The sequence below is a fragment of the Erinaceus europaeus genome, chromosome 2, assembly GCF_950295315.1.
Source record: "Erinaceus europaeus chromosome 2, mEriEur2.1, whole genome shotgun sequence".
NCBI lineage: Eukaryota > Metazoa > Chordata > Mammalia > Eulipotyphla > Erinaceidae > Erinaceus > Erinaceus europaeus.
This window is the reverse complement of record NC_080163.1, coordinates 191,542,473-191,556,977: the sequence shown is the minus strand read 5'-3', so window position 1 is coordinate 191,556,977 and position 14,505 is coordinate 191,542,473. Positions and strand designations below refer to the sequence as shown.

General features: G+C 46.7%; 1 protein-coding gene and 1 long non-coding RNA gene across 2 annotated transcripts in view; both read left to right on the top strand.

Annotated features, from left to right (window-relative positions):
- The window catches only part of LOC103127621 (uncharacterized), a 163,792-nt gene that overhangs the window by 13,377 nt on the left and 135,910 nt on the right, over positions 1–14,505 (top strand). The window contains 6 exon segments of the mRNA XM_060186434.1: positions 3,940–4,060; positions 4,980–5,032; positions 8,835–8,967; positions 10,530–10,886; positions 12,005–12,087; positions 14,178–14,426. Of these exon segments, the coding sequence (XP_060042417.1) occupies positions 3,940–4,060; positions 4,980–5,032; positions 8,835–8,967; positions 10,530–10,886; positions 12,005–12,087; positions 14,178–14,426 (996 nt within the window).
- Positions 4,932–5,783, top strand: LOC132536833 (uncharacterized). Its single transcript, XR_009548372.1, has 3 exons — positions 4,932–5,032; positions 5,339–5,370; positions 5,768–5,783. It is a non-coding gene; the product is annotated as an uncharacterized LOC132536833 (long non-coding RNA).

The following is a 14,505-nucleotide window of genomic DNA, read 5'->3' as shown; positions in this document are numbered from 1 at the left end:
TGAGCTGGTTGGCAGCTAACTCCCCGAGGAGAGACCTATTGGCATGCTCCTTGCCCTGCAGCAGGAAGTGTGAGTTTGTATGTTTCTTGATGAATTGATGTCATGCACATTGGAGAAAATTAGAAAGACTTATTCCTGCACTCAGCATTTTCCACTTACAGTCAGTGGGGTCAAGTATGAAAGAAATTTCAGTCTGTTCTTGATGGAGAACAATGAAATAAATGCATGTCCCTCTTCTGCCTCCTCCCTCATTCTAAGCGGATTCAACCCTGCTCCTCAGGGCTTCCTCCCCCACTGAAGTTTCCCCAGAGGATGGACTGGATCACAGTCAAGACTCTCACAATATTTGCAGTGTGACTCCCTGAACCATTGCTACCAAGTTCTGGGGTGGAGTCTTATATTTCAGGACAGAGTCTGGGAGAAGTTCCTACCCAATCTATGAACTCAGAAAGAAACAAATCTCAAGGGAGTCAGGCGGTGGTGCAGCGGGTTAAGGGCACGTGGCACAAAGTACAAGGACCAGCTTAAGGATCAGGGTTCGAGCCCCGGCTCCCTACCTGCAGGGGAATCGCTTCACAGGCGTTAAAACAGGTCTGTAGGTGTCTCTCTACCTCTGTATCTCCTCCTTCTCTCTCCATTTCTCTCTGTCTCTGTCCAATAACAAATAAATAAATAAAAAGATTAAAAAATTTAAAAAAAAAACCTCAAATGTGTCCCAAGTCTTCCCACCTCACTTCTGCAGGCCCTTTCTTCCCTAGATTTCTGACTTCACGCAATGGGGCCTAGGCCAGGACAGTGGGAGGGTGTTCTCTCAGCTCTAGAACGCTCCCTGTACTTTAGGAGGCTTAGTACATGGGGAAGGAAGCACACTGCTCAGGATCAGGTTTATTTTGTTGTGCCAAATTGCAGAAATTCTTATATATTCTGGATTGGATCTATTTGTGTCGTCTCCTTTCTCTTTTCTTACTATTGCTACACAATTATTGACAAATCCAACATGAAAAAAATCCTCTACTATTTTCTTCTAGAATTTATTTCCTTTTAGAATGTTTATAATTTTTACTTTAGTGCTCAAACTTTTACATATTTGAAGTAGTAGGTGTATAGATTTTTTTTACATTTTGAATAGCCTTGAGTATAAGTATTTTGTACTTTTGGATGTCTATCAAAAAACGGTTTTTCTGGGGCTGGGTGTGGCACACCATGTTGAGTACACACATCACAGTGCACAAGGACCCAGGTTCAAGTCCCCAGTCCTCACCTGCAGGGGGAAATCTTCACAGGTGGTTAAGCGGAGCTGCAGTTTTCTCTCTTCCTTTCTAACTCCCCCTTCCCTCTCGGTTTCTGACTATCTCTATCCAATAAAAATATAATATAATTATTGTCTGGGGTTGTTCCCCTCTTCTCCTATGGTTTTGTCAGTGTTTCCTTTTTATAAATAAAAAAAGTTAAAGTACCTTTTCTGACTGTCTTTTTGAATACTAATGAGCACATATAATTTTGCTTGCTTGTGCTATAGAGGTTTCCTGAAATTGATTATTAGTTTCCAACAGTTTTTGTGGAATTTCTATAACTTTCTACATAGACGTTCACACCATCTTTAGACAGACCGCACTGAATATCTGCCTTTCCTTCTTGGATGCTTTTTATTCCTTTTACTTGCCTGGCTGCTCTGGCTTGGACTTCTGAACTAGTTTGACAGAAAGGACGGTGGCACCCTGCCTTCTTCCTGTTCTTAGGGGAGAAGCTTTCATGTTCCATCCCAAGTGTGATGTCAGCTCTGAGCCTTGCTTATGGGCCTCTACTATGTGGGAACAGTTTCCTTCTTGATGAAGCTGCAGGGCTTCTAGTAAATAAGTAACCACGTACAGATTTCCCTCACTGGGACAGCCGACACAGAGATAAGTTAAAGACTTGCTGAGACTGAGACACTCTTAAGATTGGAAACTTGCGCCAGGTCTGAAGGTCATATGACTGGGTGTGGCTGTTGTATTTGCCATAAATTAATCCACTAAAAGTAAAGACCTGTCCTACTCTATATGTGAAGCATCTCTCACTCCAGGGTGGACAGGCAGCAAGTCAGTCTTCAATGCATACTCAGATGTCTACAGGGGAGACCTGGGCCTTCCAGTCACAGGATCTAGAAGACAGTCACACAAGAGATATGGGAGAAGTCCAACTTGTGAATGAGGTGGCTGAATAGGTGAGGTGGCTGAGAAGAGGCTCCAGAGATGTCAGATGCGGGCATCATGGCTCACTCTGAAGTGACATGGATAATTATGTCATCTCCTTGTTGGTATCTTCTAATTCTGCTTTTAAAAACCCCTTCTGTTTCATTTGGTTTAAATCCCCCCTGCTTAACCACTTCATTCTATTTACATAACCGCTGTTAACAAGCACCACCCTCCCTCTAGGGCATTGGTGGTTCAGTGATAGAATTCTCACCTGCTCCACCCCCTCTCCTTATCATACCCTGATTTTCACTAGTCACTTTTCTCTCCACCCTCTCTGCATCGCATCCTGTTCCCACCCTACTGGGCTAGTATATTTATAAGGACAAGATTGTTTGTAGTTAGTTAAGTTTTAGTTTAGCTTAGCTCGGCTTAGATTGTGCTGCGTCCTGCATGAATAAAGAGATACTGCGTACAGCTCAACCATGAGTCCCTGGTCGTCTGTTACCCGCCCATGAAGCCAGCCCGGCAAAAACAACATAGCCTGGCAAAAACAACATCTCCTGACATTGCTACCTGGACAAACCATGGGACCTTCTGCTGTGGCCAGGGCCATCCTCACAGTGTCCCTGCAGACTCAGATCTGTTCTGTGATGGCTGAGAGCTCAGAGGAAGGAGCATGGCCCCAGGCCTAGGCCCACTGTCACTCAGTCAGTCGTGTCCTCTATGTCTCCACTGAATCCATGGCCTGGACCTCCACCCAAGTCAGCAAAAGCACAGTCACAGAACATGACAGCATGCTCCTGGCCTGTTTCACTAATGACAACAGCACCCTCATGATAGACCCCTGTCAGGAGGGAGCATGTTGTATATTATCACTGCAACTTACTCAGTTGCACTAAAGTGACCTCATCATCCTGACAGGGAGCTGTGAGTGACCCTGGCCCTCACCCTCTCCTTCTTCTCACTATACATTTCACTGGCAGAGGGTGGAGAAAACATCAGCTATGGTGAGTGAAGTCTCCTTCTGAGTCTGGAGCGCACATGGCTAAGACATGGATTTGACCAACCTTTTTCTAATACAGAAGCTGTTATACCATTACCATGTTACTCACTCACTGAACCTCAACTTTCCCTGCTCTCATCCTGAGGATGGCTGGATGTTAGGGTACTGTGATGATGTTTATTAGGAGTGTGACGGGATTAAACCCATTAGGTTTATTCACACACAGTCAGAGTGTTCTCATCTGACATTATTTCTTAAATTAACATTGTAGTTTTCACCTAACATTCAAGCATTTCTTGGCTTAAAGTGTGTTCAAAGCTCACCAATTCTATAGAGAATTCCCATGCTTTGTATTCTTATGATATATGCAAAGTGGGGGTGACACTCTACTTCTTCATGGGGATGGAAGGATAACAGGAGATGATTCTGAAGTCTTCCCACTGAGCACGGCACAACTAAGACACTGACACAAGTAAGATGATTCTTACTACATGTGGAATAGGCTATAGGCTCTGTATTCAGAGACCACAAAGACTGACTTAAAAGCAGAATCTGTGGGAAGAGTGAATGCAAGAACAGGAACAGCAAGAGGTATAGTCACAGAGGTGGGAGAGCAGGAGAAATGAGAGAAACTAGAGTAAATGTCGTGTTTTAGTGACAATCAGAAACTAATGCAGTTGTTGCCACAACTTGATAAGTCCTCTTCTACCTGGACATTTCCCTTGCTTGTACTTCATCTCCCCCTGTCTCTTTTCCTTCCAGCAGGAGGAAACTCCACAGGCCTCTCTGGAGGGGCCATTGCTGGCATTGTGATTGGGGTTCTAGCTGGAGTGGCACTGGCAGCTGCTCTGGGCTATTTCCTGTTCTTCAGAAGGACCAGCAGGTATGACAGCATTCCCCAGCCCAGAATGAAGGAAACTCTATCCCTGGCCTCTAGGCCTGACTCCTCACAGTCCCCACCTCTCCCTAGAGTTCCCTCCACTCCATCCAACTTCTGCCTTATCAGTGCTGACCTGGGGCTCCTTCTCAAAGCCTCCTCAGGTAAAAATCAGCTCTATTTATAAGCCCCGCCCCTCTGTGCTGTCCTAATCACTCACCAAACTGCAGCAGTGTGACAGGAAGTGAGGGCTTAGTAAATGGAATCTTCTGTTGAGGTTTCAGTTCTGCTGATCTAGGGGGCCTAGCAGGGGTGCACTACATAGTGCACTGGATTCGCAATCAGTTTGTTTACTGTGGCATCACATGTGCCAGAATGGTTTTCTCTTAACAAACCCACCCATTCTGTGAGGGGCTTTTACAGCCTCAGGGTTTGAGGGGGTTTGGTCCAGATGAAACAAGGAGATGGAAGAACCTGGGCAGGTGGAACAGGTGTCTGCAGAGAGCAGATGTGTAAGCCACAGCCCTGATGAGTGAGGCAGGAGGAGGACCAGGCAGGACAGCAGGTGCTGGGATGAGCTTGTTTCCTCTTGCCAAGGCAGATAAGAGCTGGGAGAGGCTTCTGTCACTTGTCAGTGTTTCCTGGTCTGAGGGATGGTCTGCCCTCAGCAGGGGCACCACATTCAGGGAGACCCTACACATAGCATTTTTTCTGGGTTCTACATCCCTTTTGGATATCCACTTCTCCCACCATGACCCAGGGCAGATTCTTGGGGTCCTTCTTCAGTCACCTTTCCTCCTCAATATAACTGTGGAAAATGGAGGTCTCTATACCATGCTTAGATATGGAATCCTCCTGGTCTCCTGTGCGGACCCCATACCTGTGGCTCCCCATTCACCCTCATAATATGCCTGACCTTTCCTAGGCCCGGTGAACAGCATGACGTCAGAGAGCACCAGGCCCCAGTACCAACATATGGTGAGTGTCTGTACAGCTAGGAATGGCTGGAGCCCACTCCTCCCTTCATCCTCTGGGCCTGACCCTTTCCCCAGTCTCAGGGGGTTTCTCATGAATGTCCCTACAAGAGGGAAAAGACTGGCTAGTCATCCTTGAACTTGGAGTCTGGTCATGTGGCTACCACACCTGAAGTTTATCTCAGTGCCACCTCTACTTGGGAGGTGCTCCTTCTCCTCACATTCTCTGTACCTGAGCCCCTGTCCCTCCTAGAAGGATGGGCCTAAGCTTCCCACACCCCTGAGTGCTAACTCCTGTCTCTACTCTCAGGATTTGGTCCCACCAGAAACCACACACCTTTGGTAAGTTCAATCTTCACTGCCACCTCATTCAGGGGTCCAGACAGAGACTCTGGCTCAGGCTTGGGGGACCCTCCAACTCCACTTCACAGCACAGACCCCTCTGGTCAGAACAGCAGGATAATTCTAGCCCTGAAGTGGACCCTCTTCAGTAGCAGGACCCTCTGAGCCCTGCCCATCCAGAGCCCTCCCTTAGCTGAGCCCTCCCTGTCCCTTCACCAGCCTGGTGAAAGCCTGGGCTTCATCCAGGACCAGAGTGTGTGCTGAGGTTCTGGGTTGACAAGGGTTTAGGGGTGTCACTGCACTTTGGGCTTAGTCAGCTGATCTGGAGGCAAAGCTTTTCTTTGACAATGACTCTCCCTTCCTGTCTCCTGACAACTGCTCTCTGTCCCCTGCCCAGCACCCCAGATCGGGACCTCTACCTGCAGTCCCCATCTATGAGGTGAGTAGGGGTGTGGGGGGGCTCTGTCCTACTCCAGATCTCCCCCCACAAACCTGTACCTGAACTTCCAAGTTCAGGAAGCTGCAGCAAATGGGTAGCAGGGTGTGGCTGAGGAGGGTGGGGCCTGAGGGAAGGTACACCCTCCAGCACAGCTAGTCCTCCCCACAGTGGTACTGGGAGATTCTGGGCCTTGCTCTGAGGTTCCAGGAACTCAGACACCTCTTCCTTCTTTCACAGGACTTGCAAGATCCCACCACAAATGGTTACTGCTAGATCAAGACCACAGAGATTTGACTTCTCACTTTCCTGTGAGGACAGCTCTTCATGGGTTGAGGGGAGGGGCCCACTAGTCCTCAAACTTGTGAGGAGGTGAAAGGAAGCCTAATTTGGATTCAGTCTCAGAGAACCAGCACTTAACACTAAGGATGTTCTGAACCCTGAATACTGAGCTGACATGGACAAATCCTCCCATATACAGGAAGTGTGTGTGGGGGTAAATCAGAGAAATTGTCATGACCTGTGACCCATAGCAGCCCGCTTGAAGAGGTCTGAATAAAGAGAACCTTGCCCTCATGTCCTCTTTCTCAGAATGGCAAGTCCTATAGAAGAGTTTACCTGGAGATTTTTCAGTCCTCTCTTCGTTCTCACAAGTGTCATGTTCTGATCTCCACTCCCAGGAGGAAGGGTGGGAGAAAATACACATGAGGAGCGGCCATGCTCACACAAAGATTAGCTCACAAGAAGCTCTGCACACCAGGAGAGCTCTCCACTGTCCTCACATGGCCCCATGCCCCATGCCATGGGCACTTCCGAGGGTTTTCCCCTTTGCATATCTGCACTGGATGTCAGTGGGGCCCTCTGGTGCTCTCCCCAAGTTGAGGACCCCTCCCCCCACCGAAAGTAGCAGTCCTGGATGCCTTTATTCTCCTCTCTTGGGTCCATGTGACCCTGACAGGTGGTCTTCATGATGAACCTGCCTGGCCCCAAAGCCAGAATCCAGCCTTGCCTGTAGCTTTAGAGGCTTGGGGGGCGGGCAAGAGAGATAGGCATTCTGAGGTATCCTCATGGGCTGGACTTGGAATTCATGTCCTGAGCAAGGCCCTCCCAGGCACTGCCCATACCTCCAGTCTAGCACTTTCCGTCTGTTTCTTCTTTTCTCTGTGATGGGGAGCCATAGAAACGCATCTCCTTCCTACAAATGATCATCCAGAGGTACAGGGCCATGCTCCTGTCCTCACCTGGGCCCCATGCACCTAACCCAGATACTTTAAGCTGAGTCTCACCTGCAGCCCCTCCACACTCCTACCGCCTGTTCCAAGGAAAGCTACTCCAATGATGTTGGAGTGAGCACCAAAATACAGAGCCCACAGTTACAAAGTGGTTCTACCATTTCTGAGTGTTGCTTTTCACAAGACTAGAAAATTAATGGCACAGCCATTTCACACTGCTTCTAACTTGTTCTTTCCCCCCCATAAACCTCGTGTTAGTCCCCTGTTTCTACTGAAGAAAATTGCCCCAGATCAGTAGGGCATGGAAATTACTGTGTCCACATGGCTGTGTTTTCTTAGAGGTTCCAGCAGAGAGTCTGGCTCCTCATTGTTTCATGCTGCGAGAGGCTGTCTGCATTCCTTGACTGGTGCCCCTCCTCCATCCCCAAAGGCTGCAGCAGCATCTGGGGCTCACTGTGCTACTTCCGCCACTACCTCTCCTCCATCCTTCCGGCTCCACTCAGAGGGCAGCTGTGCTGCCATGCGTGCAAACTGCACCAGGGCAAGTTTTGGTGCTGTGGTATCATTCCCTCTCTATCTCTCTCTGGCTCTCTCTGATGAAAACTCAGAAGTGACCGGGAAAATAAAAGAAAAAAATGGCCTTGGTGGTCTTATATTTTGTAAGATAAATAAAACACCAGAATCTACATGAATTTCACTTAATATTAATCTAATCTACTCTGCAAGGCCCCTTAATCATTAAATACCAATTACAGACACTGGGGATGAGGATATTTTTACAGTGAGGGCCTCTTGCTCTGCCTACATACCTCTCTTTTTAACTTTTATTTATTTATTATTGGATAGAGACAGGGAGAAATTGAGAGGGGAGGGAGAGACAGAGAGAGGGAGAGATGCAGACACTTGCAGCCCGTGAAGCTTTCCTTTTACAGCTGGGGACCAGGGGCTTGAACCTGGGTCCTTGCACACTGTAATATGTGCACTTAACCAAGTGCGCCACCATCTCCACCCCCCAGCACCTTTCAATGTCATATTCCTCATCTTTTACTCTAAACTAGCAGTAGGCAAAATGCACTGTTTTACTCAGACTGTAGGGTCAGTTATTGCAGTGATGTCCACAGTACCTTCGCTCCCTCATAGATGGGGTGGAAACGAGTCCACTCCCTGCAGCTCTCTCCTCTTCATCACTAATAAGTCCAGTTATTAAGAATGAAAAAACAGGAGGGGATGGAACATGAAACTCAGGTGGTTGGAGACGTATAGAATTGTACCCCTGTTTTCTTATAATCTTGTTAATCATTATTGAATCTCAAATAAAGAAGTTTTAAAAAAGAATGAAAAGACAGTAGAAGCAACTAGAAGGTCCCAGCTTAGAGGTGTCTGTTTTTATATCGCCAGAGTGGTTGTCCTCTTTAAATATACCCCATTTCTAATTGCAGGAGCTGTGGGGATCTAGGGGCTCGCCCCAGCAATGTCAGCACCTTACCTACATTTACAGTGGGTATATTTCAAAATTCTGAGTCACTCAAGTTAGAACTTCAACATAAAACTTTCATTCAGATGCAAACTGGGAATGAACTCTGAGGAAAGCCAAGGTTTCATCAGTCTCCAGGGGTGTCTGCATGCAGACTAGGGGAAAGAGGAAGTAAGAGGCAAAGCAGGCAGGAAGGAGAAGGGATGAGAAAGGTCTTCGCAAAGAACTGAAAGACCTCCACATGACCTGCAAAGTTTTCCATCCGCTGGAGGAGACTCAGCACAGAGGGAGGAAGCTCCTCAGAGCTGACACTCAGGAGCAGCTGTGCTGGGAGCATTTCTGGAGCCCAGGCTCTTCTCTCAGAGGGAGGACATAGCAGGCAGCAGCCCCCATGGAGCCCCCCTCATCCCCTGTCCACAGAGGGCATGTCTCCTGGCAGAGGTTCCTGCTGGCAGGTGAGAGGGACCATTCCTAGGAATAGGAGGATGGAGAACTGGTTGGGGTGTCCTGGGGAGGACAGGGCTTTGAGAGGGATCGAGGGTTCTGATTGTACCTGAGGGGAGATGACAGAAGAGCAGGGTAGGATGGAACAGGGGCTCAGCAATCAAAAATTCTCATGATCTGGAAGTGGGCAGAGGGAGAATAATCTCAAAATGTTGTGTGTGTTTCCAAATTACCTACTACTGGACCATACTTTTTGAAAACTGGTGATAATAATGTGTTATGTTATTAGAGCATTACCATTATTTAAAAATCAGGCAGACACTAAATATTGTCCATTCTTAGCACCACTAGAAACTGACAAACACCAGAAGAAGGCCCTGGGGACATCACTCATATAAAAGTGTTTGCAGCCTGTTCACCACTAGGGGGACAAGATCAGGCAAGTTCCAGCTCTCATGGAGCTCATGTTCTGTGAGGAAGCAAACATACATGAAATAAAGAACGTAGAGTGTGAGGTCAGGTCTGACAAGTGTCATAAACTAACAGAGCAGGGAAAGGGCCCCCATGGAGACAGAGGATCCTTAGAGCAGGTGGGCAGGGAAGGCAGCTCCCAGGATGCCGGCATGTAAGCAGGGGTCTGAGGACAGTGAGGGGTGAGCTGGGCAGACTTCTGGGGAGGAGATTCAAAAAAACAGTCAGAGGAGCTGAAGAAATAGTAGTCACACTGCTGACCTTCAGCTCTAACACACACACACACACACACACACACACACACACACACACACACACACACACACACACCACCACCACCACCACCACCACCACCACCAACACACACCACACTACACCACACCACACCACACCACACCACACCACACCACACCACACCACACCACACCACACCACACCATACCACACATATGCCAAGACTGGTAGATTAATGATCTTCTTTGAAGAGGTATGAAGAGGATCAATTTCTGGCCTTCTGACAATCAACAATGAATTAAAGTTTTATTGAAGAGACAGTATGCTTACATGGGGGGTGGGGACTCATTCCACAGAGATGAAGTGTACACCTTGGTATGGGGGTCTAAGGGAAGTCTCTATTACCATATGAGGTGAGTTTACAGGGTGGATTGATAAGCTAGGTTATATAAGCAGTTCTGTGCATGTGCTTTCCTGTAGTGCACACAGAAAAGCTCACAGAGGAGTGGAGGTGCAAACACTACAAAGCTCATTGATGGCAGTATGATGAGGAGATGTCAGATATAAGGAGACTAGGCCATTCTTTGTGCACCGGTGTCAAAGTCTGGTGTTCTCTGGTGGGGTATTTCCTACTTTAATCAGGATGTGGTCAACTTAGTCTCTTTTAAAGTGGGGTGTCTTTCTACTTTTGTGTGTGTGTGTGTGTGTGTGTGTGTGTGTGTGTGTGTGTGTGTGTGTGTGTAGGGGGTCTTCTTAGTTGGCATCTATAACTCCTTCAGCTTCTTCTTGCACATTTCCATCTATTCTACCTACACAAGAATTTCCACCTGAAAACAAACATTGATCAGTCTATTTCATTTCCTCCTAGTCTCTCTCAGGATCTGGACCCCGCCCACCACCAGCAGCTGACTGTGGAGTCAGCGCTAGCCAATGCTGCTGAAGGGGAGGATGTCCTCCTCGTCCACAATCTGCCAACAGACCACATAGGCTTCAGCTGGTTCAAAGGGCAAAATGTGGAGCCAGACCATCAGATTATAGGATACGAAATAGCCACACAAACAATGACCAATGGGCCTGCACACAGTGATCAAGAAACATCATACACCAATGCATCCCTGCTATTCCAGAATGTCACCAACGCTGACACAGGATATTATACGATACAGGTCATAAAGAGAGGTTTTCAAACTGAAAAAGTCACTGGACAGCTGCATGTGCACAATGAGTGATTCTTTCTGACCTCTGGCTATTGGGTTGCCAGGGAAAGAACTCCAATTCAAATACAACAGGCATGAAACATACATTTCTCCCCTTATATAGTGTCCCATCTTGGGGTTTGAGCATTTAATGTTAGGCACACACACTGAGAAAAACACTATAGGATCCAAATTCTTTTCCCAGATTCTCAACTCTGCAAATTAGATGCAGTGAGGACCACTTGTAGTGGGAACAACTTGGGTGGGGGGAGGGAGATCTATGGAAACCTCCTGTATCCTTCCCCATGAATATGAACCTAAAAAAGACCCATCAAGATGCTTTTAGAACCTGACCTGAGTAGACCATGGGATCCTCACAGAGAGGTAAAGTCTACATAGCCCTTGCCCAGGCCCCTGCTCCTGGGGTCTGATTCCAGGGCCCCTGAGGAGCCTGGATCAGAGCAAAGATTTCCCATCAACCCAGAGATCCGAGGCTCCTGAGCTGGGAGTCAGCCCATCCAAATATACAACTGTCTTCATCTGTCACTGAAAAAAAAATGAATAAATGAATCATCTAAGAACAGAAACTAGAGACAGAGACCCAGGAAATTCTGGTCACACTGCCCCCTCTCTTATCAGCAGCCCTAAAGCTCTCAGAAGCCTTGTGTCCTGGACACAACGTGGCTGCTCAGCTGCTCAGCTGCTAGGATGTGGATGGGTGCCAGGTGGCACTGCTTCTCTTTCTGGGTAGCTGTGGGCTTTTGGATATTTGGGTTGTTTGAGGTCACTTGTAACTTTTCTCGTGTCCATAGACTTTTCTGCTTTCTTTACTTCTTCCATATCCCTCCTCTTGTTCCTCCTTCATTACATACAATCAGCACTGGTCCTACTCTGCACAGCTCTCCCCCTCTCCCAAGTCTGCTCAAATGCTCCCTGATGGCTGACTATGTTCCTTTCCCACTAACTCCATTCCATGTCCACCCTCCCAGGCAACAGGAATGGGCATAGAATCAGTAAGGGCAGTAGACCACAGACCAGGTGCTCCCCTTCCCTTCCCTCAGATGACTTCAAGAGCAACTTTATTCTGTTACTCCAGATGGCCCAGATGGCCCTCACATTTCCTCCTCAGACTCCAATTCCATTAAAGGCGCAGAGAGCAGGCTCTCCTGCCAGGCTCCTTGGAGCCACAGTATTCTTGGTGGGTCAATGAGAGGCCCACACCCAACATCGGTGTGAGAATCAATCCTATAATTTCTTTGCCTACAACTAACCCACTGACATGAATGGAACCACAGTTAAGACTATTACTTGGAAGTGACTCTTGGACCATCAGCACCAGGCTCTAATGTGGAACCTGTTGGCTCACAAATGTGGAAGAAGTTACTTCCAGTTTAAGCTCATGAAAACAAGCAAACCCCAAACCTGTTCCTGAGGTCCACCCAACCTCTGCAGACCCCTTTTCCAATGCTTTCTGGCTTCTCACGGATGTTGTGAAGCAGGGATTCTCTCTGCCCTGAGCCCTGAACCCTCGTGGCACTTTGCAGGTGGGGAAGGGAAAAGTCTACTAGAGTCAAGTTTCTTTTTGTGGTAAACTATCAAATTTCTCATACATTCTGGGAATTAGTTTCCCTTTTTGTGTAATATTTGTAAAATCATTGGCAGATGTATCAGAAAGTGTTTTCTCTTGGGACTTTTACAATTCTGACTCTAATCTATTAGATTTTTGATTCCTTGAAAAGTTGGTTTTACTGTGTAAGACAAGTGTGAAAATGCATACATTTGCATGGAAATATTTACTCTTCTAACAATCATTTGATGGGTAGATTTTTCCACAAAGAATGGTTTTCATAGCTGGCTGAAAACCACTTGCCTGTAGGTGCCAGCATTTATTTCTGGGTTTGTTCTACCACAATTTTGGTTACTAAAGATTCATGGCCAGCTTTACAAATCAGGAAGTGTGAGTCCTCCACTTCTGATCTTTTTCAAAAATAATTTGGTTACTTGGGGCATAATTATATATTTGAAAAAATTCATCTCTGCAAAATACTTCACTGAGATTTCCTAGGCATCATATAGATCCTGCGATTTTCTTGTGGGGAATAGAGTCATAAAGCATGTGAAGTTCTTTCATTCATGAACACAGGTGCCCTACCATTTCTTTTATTTTCTCAATAACTTTATAGATTTCCATGTCCAAAATGTATAATTCTATTACCTCCTTTGCCAATTTACCCTTGAGGTTTTTTTTTTTTTTTTTGCAGCTCTGAAGACACCATATCTGCAATTGTTTTTAATTCCCTGTAACTGTGTGTGCATATTTTGCATCTAGAGCTGTCCTGCATCCAGTCATTAGATCTAACAGTTTTGACATAAAAAACCTTACCATCTTCAAACAGGCCTCAGAGTAATTGTCTATCAAGTTTGTACATTCTTTCTTTCTCTTGTTTAATTGTTCTGACTTGGATTTCTGTATAAACTGAACAGTGCAGTGTCTCTGGAATTCAGTTTTCTTCCCAATCGCAGAGAAAAAGTTTTTATATTTGAGCATGGGAGTACTTTGGTTAAATTTGTAATTACTTTGTACATATTCACTATGATCTTGGATGGGAAAATATCAAGTTCTAGATGAGGAAGATGGGGCAGCGTCATTCTCTTTCTCTAAAAACTATTTCATTGGAAATAATGTCCTTTCCTACTTTTTGGAAAGCTGCCCCAAACCGGATGGGAGGCTGGCAAGTTGACCTTCTGAACATACACAGGAGCTTATGTGTGTGTGTGTGTGGGGGGGGATCTAGCACTTAGTTACAAAGTACTAGCAAGCAGGGCCAGGGAGATAGCTCAGTCTATTAGAACACCAGCATACATGCCTGAGGTTCCAGAGGTCACAGATTCAATCCCCTATACCATCATATGCCACAGCTGAGCAGTGTTCTGTTCTTCTCTCTTTCTCTCTCTCATCTCTCATTTTTCTTTTTCCATAAAAAGTATTTTTGAAAGTTCTAGAAAACCACACAAGCATCATGGGAGAATTTCCACCTGAAGTTGAGGCTGCTGCACAGATGGGCTGAGAAGAGTTTTTGATGCTGATAGCACAGATGTCCAGAGGCCAGTCAGTGGTCACTCTGGGATGGTCGGGGAGCAGTGTGGCCCTCTCAGTACATCATTACCTGGATAAAACCATTCCACTCTCTGAAATGCATCAGGGCCATTGTCTGGGAGATTTTTTACAATTCACGGAGGCCCTGTGACATGCTGACACCTCTCAGGAAGGAGCATGACTCAGATTCTCTCTTAGTCAGCCACCCCCCATGTGCCCACAGGACCAGTGGTGCAGCCCTTCATCCAAGCTGATAAAACTACAGTGGCTGAAGGTGACCTCGTGAACCTGACCTGCCTTACTAATGACACTGGGGTCTCCATCCTGTGGTTCTTCAATCAGCCGAGTCTTCGACTCACAGAGAGGATGAAGTTGTCCTGGGACAACAGCACCCTCAGCATAGAGTCCATCAGGAGAGAAGACGATGGGGATTATCACTGTGTGGTCACCAACCCCATCAGTTCCAGCAAAAGTGACTCAATCACCCTGGCAGTGTGGTGTAACACTCCGCGTCTACCTTTCCTCCTTATACATTTCACTCTCAGGGAATG